At 44.8% G+C, this 25,514-nt stretch overlaps 2 protein-coding genes and 1 long non-coding RNA gene across 3 annotated transcripts in view; 2 read left to right on the top strand and 1 right to left on the bottom strand.

The window, feature by feature from the left end:
• The window catches only part of LOC128094677 (uncharacterized), a 32,271-nt gene that overhangs the window by 5,709 nt on the left and 1,048 nt on the right, over positions 1-25,514 (bottom strand). Inside the window, exon 2 of the long non-coding RNA XR_008213032.1 lies at positions 24,259-24,427. This is a non-coding gene — a long non-coding RNA (uncharacterized LOC128094677). The remainder of the gene's footprint in view (positions 1-24,258; positions 24,428-25,514) is intronic.
• On the top strand, positions 39-21,050 carry Tph1 (tryptophan hydroxylase 1). The gene is made up of 10 exons (XM_052713156.1): positions 39-806; positions 4,694-4,877; positions 6,450-6,550; positions 8,728-8,795; positions 8,934-9,130; positions 12,518-12,653; positions 13,274-13,400; positions 15,019-15,114; positions 15,764-15,897; positions 17,429-21,050. Exons 1-10 carry the CDS (start codon positions 693-695, stop codon positions 17,601-17,603), a joined length of 1,332 nt encoding a protein of 443 aa, XP_052569116.1. The 5' UTR covers positions 39-692; the 3' UTR covers positions 17,604-21,050.
• Positions 25,177-25,514, top strand: part of Sergef (secretion regulating guanine nucleotide exchange factor) — a 213,104-nt gene continuing 212,766 nt past the window's right edge. Inside the window, 1 exon segment of the mRNA XM_052713154.1 lies at positions 25,177-25,306. Within this exon segment, the coding sequence (XP_052569114.1) occupies positions 25,247-25,306 (60 nt within the window). The 5' untranslated portion in view covers positions 25,177-25,246.

Genomic DNA, 25,514 nt, shown 5'->3' with positions numbered 1-25,514 from the left:
GAAGAAGAAGAAGAAGAAGAAGAAGAAGAAGAAGAAGAAGAAGAAGAAGAAGAAGAAGAAGAAGATTGCTGAATGAGTACTATTGGGCTAGGCAGATCAACAGGCAGCATTACCAGTGGATAGGAATGTGACTGTCAGCACAGGGACCTGATTTCACCAGGTCAGGCAAAAGTGTTCAGGACAGTCAAAGGATGTGAGCTGTCAAAGACCCCGTGTAACCGCGTGTCCTCACCCCCTGCAGCTGTGTGATCATAGGTATGTCAGTCTCTCGAGGCTCTAGTTGAGTTTACAAATATAACAGAAGGCCTGGACCCCGCTCTGAATGGATGAAGCGTGCGGGGAAGCTCCCCAGATTCTGATGGGAGATGAGGTAGACCTTCACAGAGGACTCAGTTTGGGGCTGAAATAACCAGGGAGACCGCCAGAGCCTGGAAGGCATGATCAGTGCCCTCAATGGTCAGAAAGGAGAAAAGGGAAGATTCTGAGACACAGCAGGTGCCCTTGCCATTCTGGGCACTATGTTAGGGGTGTCTCACCTTCTGGCCCCACTGCCCCCTCGAAAAGCCTGCCAGACATGTGGGTTTTGCAGATGAAGGAATGTAAGCAGGGTGGTGGATGAAGTTATCGCTGCTGCCCCTGCTGCCCAGCTCTCTGCTTAGTACTCATCTGAGCTTTCCTAATTCAGATTCGCCATGATTGAAGACAAGGAGAACAAAGAGCATTCTTCAGAAAGGGGGAGAGTGACCCTCATTTTTTCCTTAAAGAATGAAGTTGGAGGACTCATAAAAGCACTGAAAATCTTCCAGGTATGGATTTCCCATAAAGCCCATCTGAAAACGAGTCTCTGAAATTCTATTTAAAATGTAAGGTACTGTCAGTTCCTCGGAGACGGCCTTCAGAAGTCTTTTAACAACTTACTAAAGTGTTGTTCAGGGAGTGGAGACACAGCTCAGCAGCTAAAAATACTTGCTGTCCTTGTGGAAGACACGGGTTCCGTTCCCAGCACCCACACCAGACAGCTCACAGCTATCTCTGTCTAGTTACAGGGGATCTGATGTCTTCTTCTGGGTGCTGCACACCTGTGATGCACAACACTCAGGAGCACATACACAAAATAGATACAATATTGTTCAGTTCTGAGAAATGGGCAAGAAATACAACAGCCTAGGAAAGAATAGACAAGTAGCTATGGAGGGTATTAGGGGAGGAGTCACTGCATACGTTTGAGAGATTGCAACTAAATAAAGTGTTTTACACTTAATGAAATGCCTAACCATGCAATGCTGGTATTATTTAAAGATATATTAAATATCTTCAGGTGACAAAGTAGTAAGGATTCTGAAATTATGCACTGTCAGAGCCTCAGAGCCCATGGTCCTCAAATCTGCTAATGTGCACTTATGAGCCTTAACATGTTCCTATTTAAAGTTTTTATTTTTATTTACTGTGTGTGTGTGTGTGTGTGTGTGTGTGTGTGTGTGTGTGTGTGTGTGTGTTATATGTACATGTGCAGAGGCCAGTGGAGGATGTCAGGTGCCGTTCTCTGTCATTCTATGCCTTATTCCTTTAAGACAGGGTCTCTCATTGGGCCTGAATCCAGGCTGGCAGCCAGCAAACCCCGGAGATTCCCCTGGCTCTCACCCCGCAGTGTGGGGTTACTGGCAAGTGACTGCACCACGCTGCTGACGTGGTTGCTGGGGATTCAAACCTATGCTCATGCAGCAGGCACTTCACCCACTGAAACCCTCTCCTCCACTTCTCCTGGTGAAATACGGGTGCATCAGGCAGAGCACAGATGTTTATCGAGCACTTACTATGTGCAGGGTCCTGGACTCTACACTAAGCATATGGATCTGAAAAAACTAGACATGGTGCCTTTCTTCACAGACAGTGTGGTCTGGAAAAGGAGGCAGACACTCACAAACAGTTTAGTGAGTTCATGACACACACATACATGTGCAAAGTAAAGAGAGACACTGGGTGTGGTGACATCACGGAACTGGAGGCTCTAACCTGCTTTAAGGACCCAGGAACACAAACACTGATTTCTAACCAACTGTGTGAACAGGCTATGCTATGGTGCTTGCACACCACATGGCTGGGCATGTTCTAGAAGCAGACTGTGTGTGTACAAAGCCCTCATTAGCTGGATGGGCATTGGGAGTTAGTCTCTCTGCGTGTCTCAATAAAATAAGAGAGAACCTTGCCTACCTCATGTCGTTAAGAATTAATAGTTAAACTGTTCAAAGTGCTTGAGGTCGTACAAAGTAAATGGTCAATAAATGCTGGCTATGATTATAGAGCAGGTTTGTCTCTCCGTGACATATTATTTAGCCATTCAGAGACTAAACATTTAAATGCAGACACTGCTCTAGAAGAGCCTGAGAGCCTGAGAGCAGGGCTCCTACCGCATGGCAGAGCTTCAGCAGCTCCTCAACCTGTTTCTCTCCCTTTCCTCTTTGGTGATGAGTTATAAAATACAAACTTTGCTATCGTTCCCTCCTGGCACTGTGAGTTAATTTGTTCTCAATGTGAACAATGATATTGATACCATCTCCCTTTCTTCCTTTACCCCTTCCGCCCCAAATTTAATACTACACTATTATTATTATTATTATTATTATTATTATTATTATTATTATTATTAATTATTGACATACTAGGAGTTAAACCGAGGGCTTTTGCGCATGCTGGCCACAGGCTCTGTCACTCAGGGGTGTCCTCAGCTCTGTTTACTTATTGAGAAAGTCTGACTAACTTATCCAGGCTGCCCCCAAACCCATGATCCCCCTGCCTCAGCCTCCCAAGTAGCTAGGATTGCAGGCCTATACCAGCAAGCCTGGCTTATATTATTATTTTTATTGTATTGATTATCTCTGGACCTCTGGAGTATATACCTTTATTTCTTCTACCATCACTTCTCATTTTTATTTATTGTTAGAGTTTCTGGATGTGGTTTAAAAAGTCAAGACATTCTATAAACTTATAAAGAAAGTATCAATCTTCTGCTCTATCTCTCCTTGCTCCAAATCTGTGTCTTTACTTATTTATTTTATGTAGACAGGGTCTCGCTCTGTAGTTCAGACTGGCCTGGAACTCGCTCAGCCTCCCAAGTGCTGTGACTGCAGAGGTAAGCCACCATGCCCTGCTCACTCTTCAGTGTCGTTTCATTTCTCGGTAGCCTGGGTGTAGAGCATGACAAGTCCTTTCTCCGCGGAGTCTTCTCCCCAGCTGCACATGGTCTCTCAGCTTGGCCTGCCCTTCCTTTCTGCCTTCCTCATTTCCGGTTGGTCCTCAGGTGCACTGTGGCACCTTCTCTTCTCCTGGGTTCATGCTTTGTCTCTCCGATGAGCATCTGTTCAGTCCTCAGGTGCACTGTGGCACCTTCTGCTCTCCTGGGTTTATGCTTTGTCTCTCCAATGAGCATCCATTCACCCAAACCTGCTGCTTGTGTTTCCTCCTTTTCCCCGACTAGACTCAAGATCCCGTGTGCATACTGCCGTTCTTCATGACCATCATGCTCCGTACCTGGCTGCGTGGGTGTTTGTGAAGTTATGTTTGGATGTAGGGAATAGTATAGGTCATCTGCTCTGAGTCTCTCATATGTTTTCAGATTAAAAAATCATTTGGTGATTGGTCCCCATGTTTGGCTTTTCGGTCTGAAGTGCTTTTCCTCAAATGTTCAAATGCTCTCCCCACTGAAGTTTGCAATGTGGTACCCAGATCTCAGACTAACATGGATGAAAAGAAGCAGTCTGCTTAAACTGGTTACCATGGCTATTCATATCATTTTGATATTTTAATACATGAAATTTTTCTAGTAACAATAACATCACCTTCTGAAAAAAATTTCTCCAGGATTCTTTTATCCCAGCAATTTGGTGTTTGAGATTTTTTTTAAAAAATTATTTATTATTAAATGTTTATTCTATGTGTGTGTGTGTGTGTGTGTGTGTGTGTGTGTGTGTGTGTGTGTGTGTGTCTGTGTGTCTGTGTGTCTGTAGAGGTTGGTGTGCAGGAGTCAGTTCTCTCCTTCCACCTTGTGGGGTCCAGGATTTGAACTCAGGTCCTCAGACTTGGTGACAAACACACTGACTCATTGAGCCATATTGTTGACCATGTTTTAGTTTTTTTGAGAAAGGGGCTATGGAAGCTAGGAATTTAGCTTATTAGTAGAGTGTAGAATGTACAAGGTCCTGGGTTCAGTACTTAGCTCTGACTGAACACACACACACACACACACACACACACACACACACACATACACACACACAGAGAGAGAGAGAGAGAGAGAGAGAGAGAGAGAGAGAGAGAGAGAGAGAGACTATGTAGAGCCAGGGTGGCCTCAAAATCACTATGTAGCAGAGGAAGACCTTGCACTCAGGGTTCTTCTGCTTCTCAAGTGTTGGAACTATAGGCATGCACCATCATCTGAATTCTAACCAACCCTGACTGATTGGAGGACCTCCTATAGTTGTCACTTATGATGAGTTTTCACACTTTCATTTAATCCTACATATTGCAGGAGGGAATTATTTTGCCATTAGCAGCATTAAAAACACCTTCTTCCGCCCTTTGAGCTAATTCTGACAAGTGTTAAATTGTTTTTTTCGGTGCTAATGAAAGTACTCTTCTCAAAGATTATTAGCATCCAAAGCGGGTCCACTCAATCTTTACCCTCTGCTTCACACAGGAGAACCACGTGAACCTGTTACATATCGAGTCCCGGAAATCAAACCGAAGAAATTCAGAGTTCGAGATTTTTGTTGACTGCGACATCAACAGAGAACAGCTGAATGACATCTTTCCCCTGCTGAAGTCCTACACCACTATCCTCTCTGTGGACTCCCCCGATCAGCTCACTGTGAAGGAAGACGGTATGTCTGAGAAGGCAAAGCCCCACCTCCAAGAGCAAGCACCTAATGTGTGTCCAGCCTCGTCTTCGTCTTGAGGACGAGGAGATAAAAAGAAAACTCTGTCTTTTTAAAATCTTCATAGTGCGGTAGTGAAGGGGAGATAAACAGCAACTGATCAGAATTCCAGGGAAAATTACGTGGCAGCATTTGATGGAGGGTGGAGGAGTAAAAGAAGCCTTGAGCATGAGAAAGGGTGGGTCAGAGGTCAATGCCCTCTCTTAGCTCCTCAATCACTTCCCGGTTCCACAACCCTGATCTCCCCTCCCCTCGTTCTTCATAGACCTTTGGGGGCTTAGTTAGTGTCAGACAGATATTAAACAGATATTTGAATTTGGAGAAAACGTTGGCAGTGTTTGGTATCTGTAATCTAAAACCTGTTATATACCATATTCCCACCAAAAACAACTGCTCAGGTGATATAAAGCCTTCCAAGATTTCAGATACTCAGATGGAAAAGACTGAGGCTAAGGTCTCCGTTTCTGACAAGAAAACCTTGGAATTTAGTTAAGACAAAAGACATTCATTTAGTTACTTTATACTCAGTGGAGTCCCTTTGAATTACATCACAATATTTGGGGTGTGGCCAGGCCTGCTATTCATCTGCCAGGCCTTCATGGCATTGTTAAGTTGTGGACTCACCTCCGTTTCTGGCTGGCAGGGAACAACGTCCCCGAGTCCCTGGGTGCTCTCCTTGAAACACAGAGGACAAGGCACAGGGCAGGAAGGCTGCGCTCCAGGCCTCCCCTCTCACTGGCAACGCTTACCTTGGGTAGACTGCCTTGGCGTCTGCAATTTGCCTACCTCACCTACTACACAGTGAAGAGTTTTCTAGAATGCTACATGGCACCTTTAATATTTAATGCACACCAACTCAGGTCAGATCACACATACACACACGCACACACACACACACACACACACACACACACACACACACACACACACACACTGAATTAAAAATAATAAAATAAAAATGTTTTCAAGACAGGGTTTCTTCGTGTAGCCCTGGCTGTCCTGTAACTTATTCTGTAGACCAGGCTGGCCTCAAACTCACAGAAATTCATCTGCCTCTGGCTCCAGAGTGCTGGGATTAAAGGCATGTGCCACTACCTCTTGCAAATATTTTTTAATCTAGAAATTAGATATTGAGATATGATACCCTACCTCAAACAAACACAGGTATTGAAAGCCTTTCCTGGACTGCGTGCTGGTCTGTGGAGCTGCACTGTCCTAGTTTGCCTTCACAGGATAATTATGCGTGTGACTTAAAACATTTAAACATTGGGTTTGTTACTTAAGAATGGTAAGCTTTAGCACTTGGGAAATCAACCTGAATATTAAATTTTTTTAGGAAGTAAAGCTAATGATTTTAATTAAAATATAATTCCTCGAAGTAGAGCGATTCACTCAAGTCATATTCCTTTTCCTTCCATATACAAGTTTTCGTCTCATCCAACTGCACTGGTTTCTGAATTTCTCTTTGGTTAACTATGTCTCCTCAACCCTCAGTGGCTTTGGGGTTTTATTTTGCAGTTATGGAGACTGTTCCTTGGTTTCCAAAGAAGATTTCTGACCTGGACTTCTGTGCCAACAGAGTGCTGATGTACGGATCTGAACTCGACGCGGACCATCCTGTAAATATTTTTTAAAAAAATAGTCTAGTGAAAATACTTTAAGGCAAACTAAATATTAAGGGCAATTTAAAAACTTTTAGAAAGAATTTATTTATTTTAATTATATGTGTATGCTGTTTTTCCCTGCATTTATGTATGTGCCAGAAGTGTCCCTAGAAGCCAGAAGAGGGCATTAAATCCCCTGGAACTTGAGTTGTGCATGGTTGTGAGACACCATGTGGATGCTGGGAAACATACCCTGGATCCTCAAAAACAGCCAGTGCTCTTAACTGTCCAGTCATCTCCCTAGGATCTAGGGGCAACTACTATTTTTCCAGACATGTTAATAGCATATATTAATTATCCAAAGTACTTAGTTTTATTGTGATATTTCCTACATATATAAGACTCTTTGACTGTATTTACTCCCATTGCTCTGTTTTGTTCCTCCCCCACACCCCCGAACAGTAAGGGCAACTTGATTGTGGGAAAAGACTTTTTATAAACTAAATAGAATTTGTTGGAATTAGGATTTCAGGTATCAGCAGCAGTCCTCCACAGAGGTAGAACTGAGTCAGCAGACAGGAAAGTATCCAGCTTCACTGGCTTGGAGATCTGCCCTGCTCCTGGCATTCCCATTATTAAGATATCCCCAGAGCTGAGTGTGTCTGTAGTCAGTTCCTACTAAAATAGGCTTGGGTGTTTGAAATGGCAATAAAGGTGGGTCCAAAAAAACCCCTACCACCATGCTGCCCTGTTTGATTGGCTGATTAGGCACTTGATGATCCGAGAAGTAGATTCCTTGGAGAATTTTTTTTTTTTTTTTTGGTTTTTCGAGACAGGGTTTCTCTGTGTAGCTTTGCGCCTTTCCTGGAACTCGCTTTGGAGACCAGGCTGGCCTCGAACTCACAGAGATCCGCCTGGCTCTGCCTCCCGAGTGCTGGGATTAAAGGCGTGCGCCACCACCGCCCGGCTCCTTGGAGAATTTTACAGTACAGCCATGAGCTCAGGAGTTGGGATCCACAGCATTGGGCTTGTGTTTGAATCTCTAGGTTCTTGGGAGGGAAGGAGAGGAGAGAATCCAGTTGTGGAGTCTCACAGATCTGGTCTTCACTTTAGCACCTCCTGTTTTCTAAGCTGCATGAATGTGGGGGGGGAATGAGGAACAGATAGCTAGTATGATGTTTCTTTTTGGGGTGACACAATTTTTCTGACATCAGACAGTACAGTGTATGACCATACCACCCTGAACACGCTCATGAATTAGAGAGTAAGGATGATCGCAGGGCACAGTGACAGGTGCCTGTTGTCTTGGCCACTTGCAAGCCTGAGGTGGCAGGATTACAAGTTTCAAGGTTACCCGGGGCAACACAGTGAGATGTCGTCTCAAAATCAAAAACAAGCAAAAACTATGATCATGGTTGCTAGTTCCTATGAATGGCTGTCTCGTGGCATATGGGCTGTATCTCAGTGTAGCTGTTAGTCTGAGAGAGCACCAATACAGCCCTGAGGTCAAAATCCAAGCTCCTTAGGGGACCTGCAACCTACAGGCCCTGAGCTAGTCTTCAACACTATCTGCGCACTGTGCAAGTGCCAGAAGCATGGTGCGGCTTGCATTTTTGTATCCTGAACATGTTTTCCTTCTCTGAGCAAGTTCTTGTGCCCCCTCTGTCCTTCACCTGGCTCTCTCCACACGACAGACACAACTTGCAGATCAGTGCTGGGAAGTTTAGTTCAGTCAAGTCACTATTTTAAGTATTAACTTCTAATTTAGTATTATTTGCCGTACTGGGTCGCAAGTGTTCTAGGCAGACACTCTATTGCTGAATTACACCTCAGTCTTTTTATTACTGATTTCTACCATAGGTAAACATAACTGAAGATACAGTGAAGTGATTAAGGAAAACAAAACAAGATAAGAGCTATGTGCTTAACTAGGATGGAGTTCTCTAGTCAGCCTTTGTAGTCACTGTAGGATCTTATTAAAAAATATCATTTCTGTTTCTATCTACGAGATGATAAAGCTGGGATGTAACTGCTGACTTCAAAATAAAAATGGCCACATATCTCTAATCATTGCTTGTTTGTGGTAACAATTATGTAGTTCTTCAATATCTCCAGACAAAATAGTGAAGTGTTTCCTAGATGTCACTTTCAAATATTTTTAGTTTCAATATTTAATTACTTTTAATTATCAGGGCTTCAAAGACAATGTCTACCGTAGAAGACGGAAGTATTTTGCAGAGTTGGCTATGAACTACAAACAGTAAGTATATTACAAGCCAACATATCTAACTTTGAGATAACAAAATAATGGAATAAGTGTGTTTGCTTAGTAAATAGAAAGTCACGTAAGTGTAACTACCTAACTACAATGCAGAATTCCTCATGTTGATCTCATTAGTGGGGACCCCATTCCCAAGATTGAATTCACAGAAGAAGAGATTAAGACCTGGGGAACCATCTTCCGAGAGCTGAACAAACTCTACCCAACCCATGCCTGCAGGGAGTACCTCAGAAACCTTCCTCTGCTCTCGAAACACTGTGGCTATCGGGAAGACAACATCCCGCAACTGGAGGATGTCTCTAACTTTTTAAAAGGTAATATGCCAACAGAGCTCTATACAGAGGGTGTTGATCTGCTTCAACTGTGACAGTGTTGTTTGTGGAGGGATGAAGTCTAGTTACGTGGAAGGTCCAGAGTCTCCTAAACTCATCCTGGAGTATTGGATCCAGGACTGGGCACCACACTGGAAAGAGTCCTCATAGCTTAGGGCCTGACAAAGTAAGGATAATTGCAAAGGAATTTGAAAATGTGTCACATGGGTAAAATCTGTAGGACATTTTGGGTGTTAACTTGGAGATGTAGGGGATGTTCATTAAATGTTGAAACACTTGACAAATCAGAATCTGTTTTATAGGATAGATAAATTACTATATGACTTTTAAATAAAAAGGAGACGTTATTAGAAGAGCCATGTGAAACCATGTTTGTAAAGTGGTTAGATCTCATCAAGGAGGTTGTCTGTACCAGACCTCTGCACCTGCCTTCAAGGATGTGTAGAGGAGATGAGAGCATCTGTGCAGTCTCTGATGCTGGGTGGTCTCTAATGCTGAATGTTCTCTGATGCTGGGTGGTCTCTGATGCTGGGTGGTCTCTGATGCTAGGTGGTCTCTCATGTTGGGTGGTCTCTGGTGTTGAATAGTCACTGATGTTGGGTGGGCTCTGATACTGGGTGGTCTCTGATGCTGGGTAGTCTCTGATGCTGGGTGGTCTCTGATGCTAGGGCATCTCTGATGCTGGGTGGTCTCTGATGCTGGGTGGTCTCTGATGCTGAATGGTCTCTGATGTTAAGTGGTCTCTCATGTTGGGTGGTCTCTGGTGTTGAATGGTCACTGATGTTGGGTGGGCTCTGATACTGGGTGGTCTCTGATGCTGGGTAGTCTCTGATGCTGGGTGGTCTCTGATGCTAGGGCATCTCTGATGCTGGGTGGTCTCTGATGCTGGGTGGTCTCTGATGCTAGAGCATCTCTGATGCTGGGTGGTCTCTGATGCTGGGTGGTCTCTGATGCTGGGTGGTCTCTGATGTTGGGTAGTCTCTGAAGTTGGGTGGTCACTGATGCTGGATGATCTCTGATGTTGGGTGGTCTCTGATTCTGGGGATATCTGATGCTGGGTGATCTCTGATGTTGGGTGGTCTCTGCTGCTAGGGGGAGTCTCTGGTGGCTGAGGGATTTCTTAAGCCTTTTTCCACACTAAGATTCTATGATTTTTGCAACACTAAGTGTGTAAAGCTAGAAGAATAAGCAAAAGGTAAGAACAGTCTTGTTTGATTCAGGCCTCTTTAATTTTTCTAGCTGACGTAGAGGGTAAAATGATCACTGATCGTGATGCAGACTCTTCTGCGCTTAAGAGAAATCAGTATCTCCCTCTGTCTCAGCAAATCAGAGACTGTGGTGAGCAGTGCTGCTTTGCAGTTGTGGGGACTCAGTATAGGGTCTCGGGGACACTGGGTAGGAGCTGCACTCCCAGCCCAGAAGTCATGTTTTTGGTTCATATTGTTAATGTTTTCCCCCTCTGGCATAAAGTGTTGTCTGAGTTTCTTACATAGATAGTTAACAAATATCTTCCTATTTATTTGACCCCTTAATTCTCCTTATTTAAAAACTAAAGGAACTAACAGGAAAACATGGCATCATTTCATGAGGACAGAAATAATGTATGTGTTTCCGATGAAAACCTAAGCTTTCAAAACATGGTACAGAAACAGTGCAGGTGTCCTCCCTGGACTCACACAGCTCCATGAGTATGTGTCACAGGCATTGTTCAATCAGGCTTGCAGGCAACATTTTGTGGATCTAAAACTGAGAGCTGTTCCCTTGAGGTCTGGAGCTGGGCTCACCATTCTACTGGGTCAAGGGCAATTGTCAAAAGGAAAAACCAAAATTAGCGGACATTTCACATGAAATGTCAGATAAGGATACCAATACTGTCAAACATGGTGGCCACTGTATACATGTTGCTTTTTACATTGTAAACAATTAAAATGTACTTGATCAAAATATTAGGGTCTTGGCCATTACCAGCCACGTATTTGCTCAGAAGTGACAGATGGCTGTTGTCCCATTGGGCAGCACAGTAGGGAGCATTTCCATCAAGAAATGGAGAAGACTCTGTTAGATGGCCTTCTGCCTATCAGAGTGGGGACAAACTTACAGAGTACAGATGGAACTGAAACGTGTTGTGAGGATTTAGGGCGAGGCACAAGACAGCGCACAATGATCCCTTGAGCTACTGAAACCCAGTAGCCCTTTCCTAGTACACGGAAGACAATCTTGGCATTTGGGTGGAATAGAACCATCCAGGTTATCTGAAATAAAAATAGCTAAAGAAGATAATCATGCCTAAAAATAGCTTGGATTAAAAATGGCTGTAATAAAAAATACTTTTAAAATTAATTTCTAAAGTACCATAAAAGTAATAGACTTCATGATGGTGTTTTTTACTTACATGTCAGAGCCACTCGACTGCCCCTTTCTTCTCCTAAACAGTGTGTCTTCTTCTTTCATGTCACATGCATTCCTTTATACTTTCTCCCCCTGCTACCCGCTCCCCAAGATCCCTTCTCCCCCTTCATATTCCTCTTTGTTTCATGACCTACAAACAGACACACATACACACACACACACACACACACACACACACACACACACACACACAGATATACAGACACACAGGGATTTCAATCTAGCTTCCACATATAAGAGAAAACATTCAGTATTTGTTTTTCTGAGCCTGGCTTATTTCTCTTACTACAATGATCTCCAGTTACACCCATTTCCTGCAAATGTTATGATGTCATTTTTTCTTTATGATGAGATGCAATCCCACTGTGTATATGTACTGCTGACTGACATCTAGGCTGACTCCATTTCTTGGTTACTGTGACTAGTGCAGCAAAAAACATGGATGCACACGTATCTCTGTGGTGTGCTGACTTAGAGCCCTTTGGGAATATGCCCAGGAGTAGTCTGCCTGGGTCATAAGGCAGTTCTATTTTTAGTTGTTTTTTTTTCTTTTGAGAAGCTTCCACAATGACTGCACCAGTTTACATGTCCACTGTCAGTGTGTAGGAGTTAGACTGCTCCCCATGTTTGAAGAAGGGTGCCAAGTGTAATCTAGGGCCTCCCGAGTTCGTATTTCACTTTTACCTTCTCCTGGAGTCCTGAGCACATTGTTCGGTGTTTTATAGCTGTTACAATAAAGAGGAAAACCCTTTGTTAACATGAAAGGAGATGTTGTGTGTCAAAGGATCGCCCCCCCCCCCCGGCCGTGGGACATGCCTAATAATGCTCAGCTTGCTGCAGTTTGCATAAAGCTGCACTTTCGTTTCCACATCCCCTTGAAAGGGTTCCCTGGCGCCACTGGCCAGTGTCAGTGCTCCGTGTCTGAGGTGAAAGTTGTCTGTTTTCTCCTTTGCTTTGCAGCATGTACGGGGTTTTCTATCCGTCCTGTGGCTGGTTACCTCTCACCAAGAGATTTCCTGTCAGGGTTAGCCTTCCGAGTCTTTCACTGCACTCAGTATGTGAGACACAGTTCAGACCCCCTCTATACTCCAGAGCCGTAAGTACTTAAGTCGTTCATTCATCCAATCGTTACTTATAGTGCCAGTACCACTTCACAAAACATCTTGTAAGTGTTCAGTGAAGCCTTTAGAGTAGTGACTGGCATTAAAGCATACACAACCAGCTGTTGTTGTTGTGTTAATTGGCAACTTGTTAGGTGCCAGGTGCAGTTCGGTGCACAAGGGATGTAAAAATCAGATAAAATTATTGTCTTCATAAAGTTTGTATTTCAAGGGAATCTACTGATGATAAATAAGTAAATGTAGTCTGTATCATGTTAGATGATGGTGTGTGCCATGGGGGAAAATAAAACCAGGAAAGAAAGAATACAGGCATGTATATAGGTGTTGTTTTGGGAAGTTTGATCAGAGAGTGTCTTGTTGAGGAAACATGGGAGTAGAGACTTGATTTGGGTGGAGGACTTGGGATATCAGTGGATGTGTGTTGAGGGGATGAGATCTGGAGCCAATGGCATTTCTTTATTCAGTTAATTTCCTTTATGATCCATTACTCAGGATCAACTAGAGTGAAAACAAGGTTGACTTTCAATGGGATTCAACAGTTCTTTATGCATTTGTGTCAAGCATCACAGAGTGACAGACTGTGTCTCTGTTTCAGAGATACCTGCCATGAACTCTTAGGTCATGTTCCTCTCTTGGCTGAACCCAGTTTTGCTCAATTCTCCCAAGAAATTGGCCTGGCTTCCCTTGGAGCTTCAGAGGAGACTGTCCAAAAACTGGCAACGGTATACATCTGGAAACAGCTGTATAGTCCAGGATTCTCCATTGGGTGTGGTTAGGAGTATGTGGGTAGTTTGAAGTCTATGCATAAGACAGCCATTAGAAAATTTGGTTTTGCTTATTTGTTTATGAATTTAAATAATGTTAAATGAAGATTTAAAAATTTAAGATTTCTCAAAAAGAAACACAACTTTAAAACAAGACAGAGAAGCACAAGATTGCTTTAATATACTAATTTTTAGATTAGAAAATGAGTGATGTCTTATGAACTAGGGAAGGAAGGAAGGACATTTTAGGATGAGGCACAAGACAGATGAGAAGGGACTTGGTACCACTTGGAAACAGCTGAGGGTGGGGGAGGGATGTGGAATAGGCTAACTGGCTATGAAGTTATGGTTTGGGGATGTTAGGGGTCCCTGAGGCCTTTTGTTGAGTCCTTCAGGACAAAATCATTCATAAGCAAAAGACACAAGTGTATTTTTAATGTGACAGACAGGGCTCAGATGCCACATTGAGTCTGAACTTTAAGCAACTGCCATATGCTGAGTGAGGTAGTTTAAAGAATATGCACATTTCTCTGAAGAAGAGAATCAAATACCCAGACCTTTTCTAACTACATAACTGTGTGAAGTTGGGCTTTCTTCATATACTTGAACCAAAACAACATATTGCAAAAGATTAAATACAAAAGCAGATATGGTAGTCCATCTGCCTTCCCATCAGACATTAAATACTGTCTAGCCAGACATGGACAAGATGTGAACAGTGTGGGGTTAGCGGACTCTGTCACTCCACACTGTGAATCCATAGGATTGTATTTGTCAAAAATTAAAATCAGGGCCAGCGACATGGCTCAGTGTCACCAAGCCTGACGACTTGAGTTCCATTCCATGGTAAAAGGAAAGAAGCTTCCCACAAAATGTCTTCTGACCTTCACAGGCATGTGTGCGCGCACACGCACACACACATACATACACGCACACACACAAATGTAAAAGAAATTAAAGTTAAAAAATGATGGCTACATAGTTGGGAGTATTCTTCCTGCTCTTCCAGAGGACTTGAGTTTTATTTCCCAGCACCCTCATTAGGCATCTAACAACTTCCTGTAACTCTAGCTCCAGGGGATCCCATGCCATCTTCTGGCCTTTGTAGGTGCTCACATACACACATACACATAAAAAAATAATCAAAATAAGTTGAAAAGGTGAATAACAATTATAAAACAATGCTACTCTTGTTACTTTTTGTTTTGTAAAACATACTTTCATTAAAGTGTTGCTTACATTATTATACAATGGGCTTACTGTATTTAAAACTGATTTTTAAGCACCTAAATTGATTCTTGGTTTTAACTTTAATATGGCCAATATAGCTAGGGGTAACACATACACACAGAGAGATCTCTGGAGTCCTTGGTAATTTTTAACTGTATATGAGAGTCTTCACATCAGGTTTAGAAAGTCCTGATGCACAACAGGCCAGATTGTGGCGGGACTTGGGATCTAGGCTGGAAGTGTTGTGCTTGTTTCTGTGTGTGCTGTGGGACAGTGTCTGAGAACTGGAATTTGCTTTAGATTGAGGTGCTCAGGATGTAAACATAATGTTGACATCCTTTTACAGTGCTACTTTTTCACTGTGGAGTTTGGTCTGTGCAAACAAGATGGACAGCTGAGAGTCTTCGGTGCTGGCTTGCTTTCTTCCATCAGTGAGCTCAAAGTAAGAGTCGTAAGTCTTTGCACATAACTGTGTCCACCAACACTATCAGCACGCCTGGAGGCAGGGCTTGCGTCTGAGCAAGGGCTGACTGGGGCAAATATTTCAGGTGGCGGTAAACATACTTCGAGAACATTTTTCTCTACTCTCCCAAATTTCTAGGAAAAAAATGTGTCTTTTAAATAGAAAGTGTTTTAAAGCTTTAAACAAATTTCTGGGATACAAGCAATAAGCTCTGTACCAAATAGAGAAGTGAGCTCTGTGGGGTGAGCCATGCTACAAACGCTGTCCAAGGTACTGTCTTGTACGCAAGGAGGCTGCTCTCTGGTGGTGGATAAATAAATGTAAGAGTGACCAGTAGAGGTAAAGAGTAGGTAGGTACCCTAAGGCATAAATAAATAAGCGAATCAATAAAGATCCTTGGGTACCTCCTATGTGATGAAGAAAGTTAAAATAAAATCACTGAGATGGTCTTGAGCCATTTGTGGGGGACAGCAAGCCTCTTTTCTTGGGCTAGACTGGCTGAAGCAGAGATGCAGTGGGTCTGTCTGGGGTTGCAGACAGGTCCCTTGCATGACTCAGAGTCAGTTGCTGCAGTCATGTGTTCTGGGAAGAGAGAGGCAGTATCTGATTGCCGTTCTTTGTCCCCCAGCATGCGCTTTCTGGACATGCCAAAGTTAAGCCCTTTGATCCCAAGGTTGCCTGCAAGCAGGAATGTCTCATCACAACCTTCCAGGATGTTTACTTTGTATCCGAGAGCTTTGAAGATGCAAAGGAGAAGATGAGGTAAATCCTATCTCCTTCAAGTTTCCATTTGCTGCAAAAGTAATGTCCAAAGATACAATAATCACAGGTGTGAGCAAGTAGGTAATCGGGTGCCCATGAGGAGCCTTCTATCTGGCACATATCCATTGTTTAGAGTCGGTTGAATATGATATATTAATTAGTTGCATATGGGAATGAGATACATTGAGAGGTTGGCTCCTCCCCATTCCTTCCCAGCAGAGTTCATGGTTCAGCAGGAAAAGAAACTATAGATACACTACTGTAGTAATACAGGAAGTGACAAGAATGGAGGCATAAAGGAAACACTGTCTTGCCTCCATTGGTCTCCTCTCCAGCTGGAGAATCTCAGAAATCTTGGAGTTAAGTGAGACAGGTGGAAGACTAGCTAGAACTGGGATGTGTCAAGTTTTAGGCTGAAAGGACATGGAAAAAGATGAAGCGATAGAGATGCATGGGGATATTTCAGTGCAGCCAGATCTCCTGACTTGTCATCAGGTAAGGATGCAGCCCAGAGGGGGAGAACTGGAGCACAGATAGACACTTTTTAGATTCTTGTGAACTCCATGTAAAGTAAAATCTGGACTGAGATAGCGGTAGCAGGGAGAAAGTGCCTATGGAAGCAGGCTCCAGGAACTAGCATGTGATGAAGGGAGTCATGAAGCCACACTGTGAGGACAGGGGCATACAGGGGTTGGAGAGAATGCTAATCTCCTAGGGGCTTGCTATGCACAGAACCCAATAACTGTGGCAGGTGTGCTTTCTCTAGCACTGATGGCATCCTTGTGCAAAGCTGCAGTGGTCCCCACTGTGGAGACCAGATGGATGGGAACCTGGATTCCAGTCCCCAAGCATGTACACTTGTTTTCAGCTGCACAGTTATCCTTTGGGGTCCTGAGCATGATTGTTCTGTAGGGTACCAAGTAAGAGGTTCAAAGGTCAGCTTGATAAAGGAGACGAATTTTAAACCTTGGGAAAATGGGGGGGGGGGAACGCAAGTCGTTTGAGAGGAAGCTAGAAACATTCTAAGCTGAAAAATCTCACCAGTACAGGAGGGTAGGACTCCCTCTCCCCTCCCCCATCCTGTCCCCTCTTTTGCTATGTAAGGCATAGCTGAGGAGTCTGTTACTGTGTAGCTCAGTATTGTCCTTATCTACTGACATCCTGACAGATAAAGTTACTGTGGTTGATGCCCTTAGTGAAGCCATGAGGTCAAAAGATGGGTTGTAGATCACTCCCAAGACAGAAGACATGGGATTAGTGCTCAGTATGGGAGAATGGAGAGGAGGAGAGGGAGAGAGAGAAGGAGGGATTGAGCTTTTCCTCAAAAGATGGTGTTGAGGCCACTGATGTCAGCACAGAGAAAGCAGGTGTGTATGTGTGTGTGTGTGTGTGTGTGTGTGTGTGTGTGTGTGTGTGTGGTGTGTCTTTCTGTCTGTCTGTGTCTGTGTGTGACCAGGTCTTCTGTCCTTTATTTAATTTTATCACTCACTCTCATAGAAATTAACACTCCCTTACTTGTTTTCTTAAATAGAGAATTTACCAAAACTGTAAAGCGCCCGTTTGGAGTGAAGTACAATCCGTACACTCAGAGTGTTCAGGTTCTGAGAGACGCCAAGAGCATAACCGGCGCTGTGAATGAGTTGCGGTATGACCTCGATGTCATCAGTGATGCCCTTACTAAGGTCAGCAGGCAGCCCAGTGTGTGATCGTCTCCAGTCTGAATCCAGAAAGCCAATGAGCATCAGTTCAGAGCCAGGGCCACCTCTTGCTTCCCCCAAGATCTGCTTGAGGAAGGACAGCAGCTCCCGGGTTAACAAAGTCTCCCATCTCTTTCTGTCTCTGAAAATGCACACCTGGATGCTTCAGCCACAGCGAACTTCTACTTTTGTTTTGTGTTTTGGCACCTGCTTAGGGAAATATAATTCACATGCCATGTGATTCACCAAATTCCCATTTAAAATATTTATTTCATTAAAATATAATTAAATCATTTTCCCCTTCCCTTTCTTCCCTCCAACCCCATCCCCCGCTATAATGGCCTTTGTCCCGAATGCCCATTTTTTGATGGGCAAGTTGTTTGACACTGGTAAGAGCTGGTCTCATCCCAGTCTGTCATTAGCAAATGGTCACTTTGGATGCCTTGACAAGCATGTCTGTATCTGTGACCTGTCACCACCTTTGTAACAGCTCAGGCGTGTTCTCACACTAGATGTACAGGAGACTAGCTGTCCCCGTTGCTAGCATGGACAGAAGTGCAGATGGCTTGGTCCTAGAGCATGACTGGTAAGAGCAAGCTGGCTCCAAGTGCAATGTCCGACGGGGACACAAGTCACCAAGACTCCGCCAGGCATGGCAGCGCCTGCGATCCCAGCTCTCCCTGGCACTTTATCTCAAGGTGTCACACTAGGACATAAATGAGAAGACAGTGAGGGAAGAAGGTAGGACATGGGGAAGGAAAAGGAGAGGGGCCAAGGAGAGCAGTCTGGGCCTGAGAGTGTAATTGTGTGAGGACAGTGAGGACGGCAGCACATGTGGTCTCAGCTGTGCAGCATTAGCGTAAGCAGTTGTGGAAACTTTTCATTACTGTGACAAAGTGCCAGAAGCAATCACCTTATAAAGAAGAAAAGTTTATTTTGGCTCATGTTTGGATGCTTTGGTCCATTAGAAGCTGTTCCTGTGTTTTAAGTCTGTGGTGAAGCAAGGAATGGTGGGAGAATGTGGCAGAGCAAAGCTATAAACTTCATAAAGGATGTAAAGAGAAAGAGGGAAGGACTGAGAGAAGGAAGAAGGGAGAAAGAGAGGAAGAGAGGGAGGGATGAGGAGGGAGACACAGAGAGAGGAGGGGAGAGAGAGAGAGAGAGAGAGAGAGAGAGAGAGAGAGAGAGAGAGAGAGAGAGAGATCCTACAGTACAGTTTAAGAGTTCACTACTACCAGGGTAGGATGGAGGGCTCAGCAGTTAAGAACACTAGCCACTCTTTTAGAGGGCCTGAGTTTGATTCCCAGCACCCACATGGTGGCTCACAACCATCTGGAACTCCAGTTTTAGGGGATCCAATGTCTTCTGGTCTCCGTAGATATCAGGCAGGCATGCATATGGTACACAGCCATACATGGAGGCAAAACATCCATACAGATAAAAAAATTAAAAATTCCACCTCTGTTTCTCACATAATAGTAAAATCATATACCATACCATTGAACATGCTTCAAGCCCACTAGATTTTTTTTTACACTAGATTTTTTAAAAATCTTTTTAAGACTTCAGAGGAAATTGTTAAAAGCTGTATTGTTGTTGGTCTTTCTTGTCAGACTTTCTTTGGGACTGCCAGCTCCAAAATAATGACAAGGAGACTTATTATTAATTATGAAAGCTTGGCCTTTAGCTTAGGCCTGTTCTCAGCTGGCTCTTATAACTTCAATACCTGTTTCTTGTCATCCATGCTCTGTCACGTGGTTTCTTGCCTCTCCTCAATTCTGTTTGGACAACTTGCTCTATGTCTCGGTGGCATCTCCTGTCTGCCTAGATTCATCTCCAAGTTCCTCTCTCTGCCCGGAAGTCCCGCCTAACCTCTCCTGCTTAGCTATTGGCCAGTCAGCTTTTTATTAAACAAATCACAAGGACAGAACTTCACAGAGTATACAAATATCCCACAATACTTTGTTTCATTCCATGCTCTACAAGGAAGCAGATCAAGGAAGAACAAATCAGCCATCTCAGATCTTTGTAAACATTCTCATTTTAACAGCTGTTGAGCATATATATGGCAGTGAGTAGATATGTTAGTTCATCCAAAACCATTTGAGATAGAGACCAGCTAGTTTATAGTCTGCTTGGTTACCACGGAAAGCACTGCAAAGAAATCATAACAGACAGCAAACAGGGAACCCAGCTGCTGTGTCTGGTTATTCTCACAGGACTTCGATGATGCTGGAGAATCCCAGTTAACGGGATTTAAATGATGGTGCTTAATCCTTGCTGGGACTAAAGCACTTTAAAATAAATAGTAAGCCGGGCGGTGGTGGCGCACGCCTTTAATCCCAGCACTCGGGAGGCAGAGCCAGGCGGATCTCTGTGAGTTCGAGGCCAGCCTGGGCTACCAAGTGAGTCCCAGGAAAGGCGCAAAGCTACACAGAGAAACCCTGTCTCGAAAAACCAAAAAAAAAATAAAATAAAATAAAATAAAATAAATAGTAAAGTCACAACCTTATCATTAGTAGCTTCAAGATAGTGGAAATGTTTAGTGATGAGCTCAACTGCATCTAACCTCTGGATCATGATATTTGGCAAATCAGGGATCCAAGAGTTTTAGAATTTTCAAAATACCTAAGAAATTTTAAATAATTATTCATACACCAGGACAGAATGGAATCAAAAGCATGGCTTGCAATTCTTTACCTGAGAGCCATTCCTTGTCACAAGTAGTATGTTTGACTTTTTTTTTTGAAGAAAACACAAATGCGAATCATCAGAATGCCTATGTTCCTTAACTTCATGCTTTGGCATCTGGAGTTACAGAAGTAGCAAGATACAGCAACATGTACAGAATCATTGACCGTTTGTAAGCTGGTGTAGCTGGAGTTTTCCTGCCTGGCCCACAGTCAGGGCAAATCTCTCTCACCCGCCAGTACCAAGCCGCTCAAACCCGATCAAGTAAACACAGAGACTTATATTGGTTACAAACTGTATGGCCGTGGCAGGCTTCTTGCTAACTGTTCTTACAGCTTAAATTAATCCATTTCTATTAATCTATACCTTGCCACGTGGCTTGTGGCTTACTGGTACTTTACATCTTCCTTATCCTGATGGCGGCTGGCAGTGTCTCCCTCACCCAGCTTTCTGTTCTCTCAATTCTCCTCTCTGTTAGTCCCGCCTATACTTCCTGCCTGGCCACTGCCAATCAGTGATTTATTCATTGACCAATCAGCAACACATTTGACATACAGACCATCCCACAGCAAGCTGGCTTCCAGGGAAAGAAACAAGCGAGGACTTCTCAAAAGCAATAAATAACGGAGACCATATGTTAATGTCCGTGAAGTGGATAAAGATAACTGTGATCCATTTCGCTCTTGTCCTCAGTACGCTGTGTAATGTACATTTATAATTTAAAAGTTTGTTATCCCACTGGACAATAAACTCAAGGTTCATGTTCTCAAAGTGTTTTTTTTAAAGTACAGTTTACAATGTATGTGTGTGTGTGTGTGTGTGTGTGTGTGTGTGTGTGTGTGTGTGTGTGTGTATCCGTGCCCCAGGAATCAAACTCCAGTCATCAGTCTTGGCCACAAGCACCTTTAACTGCAGAGCCATTTTGCCTCTCAAAAAGTATTTTCTTTTTTTGTCAAACATACATTAAAAACAGATTCAATTTTGTGTTCACAATTTTATTAGTGTAGAGACCCTAGCAGTGGTGATGGTTGGTACCAAGACTCAGCCATGGGGGAGGACACTGACTTAGAATGAAGAACAAAAATGCCACAGTGGAACCCATTACTTTGTATACTAACTTAAAATATTTTTAAGAAGATGCAAAATATAAAATAAAAACTATATACCACTCTGCTTCTTTAAGGTATATAACCATGAGCTACGGTAAAGCTGAGCACACCTGGCCCTCATCACCACTTATTGGGAAGGCTTCCTTCTCCTGTTCCCTGTCTGAATGCGAGCTAGGTTTCCTGCACTGAGTTACTGGAGAAAATTATGTCACACGAGGCTTTGTAAGAAGCAGATTCATGGTTTTGAAGAGACAGCTCATCAGTTAAGAGCACACACTTCTCTTACAGAGGACCTGAGATGGGTCACAGGACCACATCTGCCAGCCCACAGCTGCCTGTAACTCCAGCTCCAGGGGGTCTGATGCCCCGTTCTGGCCTCCAACACCTTATTTTCTACATGTAAAGAATCATTAGCGATAACTTTTAACCAAGATTCCCCCACAGCTTCTGGATGATTCTATCTTCCTCCAGAGAGAATAACTGCCGTGTCTAGCAGGCAGTGTGTTTACGATGGCATGGGAAGATCTTGGTCCAGTTAGGGATTGAGCCAATGAGAAGCCGAGCTTCAGCTTGGTGAGGCCGGTCTACTTCCGGGTCACCTCTGCTCTCAGTATGTAGCCCTTTAGGGATCCCGCTTAAGCGTACATCCGGGGACTTAACTCCCTGTCTGTCCTGCTTCACTCTCCCCACCCCCTCCCGTAAAATCACTGCTAAGACTGCGGCTCTCACCTCAGATTCCCAGCCTCCAAGTCATGCTTGCTACTGAGCAAGTGCTTCAAGGAAAGGAGCGCCAGGTATAACCTCTTGGCTTCCTGTCAGGGCCCCGTGAGTTTCTGTTGCTTTGGAAGCTCTCTAATGACTTGAAACAGATTAAAAACAAAACAAAAAACAACAACAACAAATCCACTTGCCGACAGCTTTTCTAGTTGAGAGAACTGGCCAGCAGCTTGGTAATCTTTCTGTAGAAAGCAGAGCTGGGCTCAGTGCACCTTGGTTCTCTGTGCACTAACTCTTCCCTGGGTCCCTGCTGTGAGGACTCTGCTGAGGAGGCTCCCGAAGCTCAGCTTTCCTGTTCTAGATCGCTTCATCTTGGAAAAGTGAAAGTATCCCGGAAATTCCAGTTTAGTCCCACTTTTTGCCTTGGGAAGATGGCACCTGCTCAGTCCTAGGTGGGCAAACAGACAGGCTGTGGTAAAGCTGCGCCTCCCAAAGATTCCACAACCTTCCCCAGCAGCGCCACGGGTGGGGACCAAGTGTTCAAACACCAGAGTCAGCGAGGCGGGGGGAGATTTCCCATTCAAACCACCCCACTTCCCAAATTCCGTGAAATTGGTTCTGTAAGTAGCTCTTCTTTGCACCTTTAGTGAAACCTCAGGGTACCCCCTCCCCACGTCAGTATTTTAAAGGTCCAGTCCTGGGCTAGGGCTGTGGTTCAGGGCTAGTGTTCTCTCCTAGCTTGTATAATGCCTTGGATTCCACCTGAAGCTCACAAAAGAAAGCCCCCTTCTATGTAATGGGAAACATCAGACTTTAAGGTCAGAGCCTTCTTCCTCCTCTAGGACAGAGACTGGAGTTCATTAGTTTCTTTATTTCCTTACACCCCTCCCACTCCCTGGAGGCTTGGTCTCCTTGAGGACCTGAGTGGCAGGGAGCAGGGAGCTGGGAGAAGGAGGAAAGGTCTCGTTGGACCAAGTTGTAAAGTATCAATGTCAGTTCACTCTGTTTGGGGTGGTTTGCAAGGCCTCGGTATCAGAGGTGTCACTCTCTGACTAGGAGACTGTTAACTTCGTCTCCATCAGTCTCTGGGAATCTGGTGGCCAACTGTCCTGTGGGTGCCATTCTATCCCTTTAAGTGCTCTCCAACACAGCCTAAGACTGCTTGCTAATTTGCTCATGCTGACTTGGACAGAAGGCTCTCTCTGACCAGCGATCAGTCCTTGTCTGACGGCTAGCTATTGCATTTCTCATCATGAGCCAAGCATCCCCCAATCCAAATGGTTTCTTGGTCCTGTTGCAGTATCTTTCCTTGGAGCTGAGATGGTTGGGATCCATATCACGATATCACACTGATAACAGTAGCCAAATACCCCGTTGGGATCCCTTGCAGCCTCTCTTGTCTCTTAGACAGGAATCCATCCAGATTTCTTGACACCTGCTTCACAAATTCTGGCTTGGTTTCTGCCACCTTACTTTGTTTTTATTTTTATTACATTTAAACATTATTTTTAAAAAGTTTTATACAATATACTTTGGTTATATTTTTTCTCCTCACCCAAGTCCTCCCAGATCCTCTTCACCTCCCTCTTGTTATCTCTGAACACCCCCAACAAGAAAAACTAAAACCCAAGAGACTAAAAACACTAAGACATAACAACAACAACAAAAAGCACACATGAAACATCGAGTCTGTTTTGTGTTCGTCAACTGTTCTTAAGCATGGGGCTTGCCCTGGAGTTGGGTTGATACACCCAGTTTACTCCATTGGAGAAAACTGGTTTTTCTCTTTCCTATGTATCAGTTGCAAACAGCTTCTTAGTTAGGGGTGGGACTTTTGTGCCCACTTCTCCTCATCAACTCTGGGATTTTGTGTGGAAAACACAGAGACTGTGACAATAAGCACAAGACCTGCACAAACCCTCCTTAGTTTATAATGTGTGAGTTATTGGCATTTATTGCTTTGGGAACTGCTGAAAAGGAGAAAGGACGTCCCATTATACCCTACTGTGACATTCTATTACAATGCCTTTGAAAGGAATGGCCAAAACCCCAACAGAAAACTGGTAAACATTGCCCTGGATCTCTTAGGGCTTCAGGATAGAGCATCTCTGCCTGTCTTGTCTGTATTTCTAAGTATCACCACCCACCTTCTCAAGATGCCACAGTCTGGGAGAGAAAAGACCAGGGGCTGTCTTCACGAGGTCCAGCAGGCAGTAACAACCAAGGAGTGTGAGGACCGTGAACAGGCGAGACCTGGATAGTAGCTTCCCTGAGATACTTTCCAATGTGAGGGCCCAGGGGGAGAAGAAAACTTGTCTGCAGAGAGACCAGAGCTACGAATGCAGATCATCGCCTTAAATGTGACACTATCTCCCCACCTCCAGATTCCGAATTCCATTTTCCCAGTGCGCTTTGGTACCTTGTACTGTTTAACTCCCACCAACATCATGACAGCGTCGACAAAAGCTGTATTGCATGAAAATCTATCTTGGGTGAGAATTATTCATATTGATCACCAGAATTAGGGCAGGCCGTTGTAGACGGTAGGGACAGCGCAGGGGCACAACAGACAATAGCCAGCTCTCTGGGTGTTGTCAGGGGCGTGTTCCCGCCGTGGGGTCAGGCTTAGAAGGCGATCACCGCCACCCAATACTCTCAGGTTCCCAAACGCACAGCGAAGCAGGCCAAGGCAGCTTCGGGATAACTCCGGAATGGACCCTTCCCACCCTCAGGCTCAGCTCCCTTCCCCACCACGCTGTGTCATCCCGGTCAAGTCAGCCGCTCTGGGCAGCATGGGGGCCCGTGGAGAGCTTTCTGGATGATGGATGACTGAGCGCGACGCGTAATGCATCACGAGTGTGGGTGCAGAAGACATTCCCACACGGGTGTGTTGCCTGGAGGCTGCGAGGTCCCGTCTGACAGTGTTTTGGCTGAGTTCCTTCGAGCTGGGGGAAAGAACTGTCCCCAGCATCCTCCGGCTCCCCGCCCACGGGCCCCGCCTAGTCCCTAGATTCGTCCCGCTGGCCGCGCCCAGCTCCAGGACTCGCCCCGCCCCTGGCTTCCGCGGCCCCGCCCCTGGCTCCCGCGGCCCCGCCCCTTGCCAGCCCCTCCCGGAAGCGCCGGCCGAGCGTGTGCATGGCGCGCGAGTCCTGGGTCTCGGAGGCTGACTCCTCCACCGCCGCGCTCTTCGCCTGGGTACGTGGCTCCGCCCCCGGGCTCGGGAAGCGACTAAGGGGCGCGGAGACCCGGGAGCTCCCGGCGTCTGCGTGGGTGGCGGGGGAACTGGGAGGCAGAGGCCCAAGCCAGGGTCCTGGGTTGGCGCACTCTGGGCTGCAGCAGGGAGGCAAGGGTGCGGAGGGAGGGTCTCCCCGCGGTGCCTGAGGGACCTGCTGCTAATTGTGGC

This window comes from Peromyscus californicus, unplaced genomic scaffold (genome assembly GCF_007827085.1).
Source record: "Peromyscus californicus insignis strain IS unplaced genomic scaffold, ASM782708v3 Scaffold_4__1_contigs__length_199733344, whole genome shotgun sequence".
Taxonomy (NCBI): Eukaryota; Metazoa; Chordata; class Mammalia; order Rodentia; family Cricetidae; genus Peromyscus; species Peromyscus californicus.
This window is presented reverse-complemented; position numbering and strand designations above follow the sequence as displayed.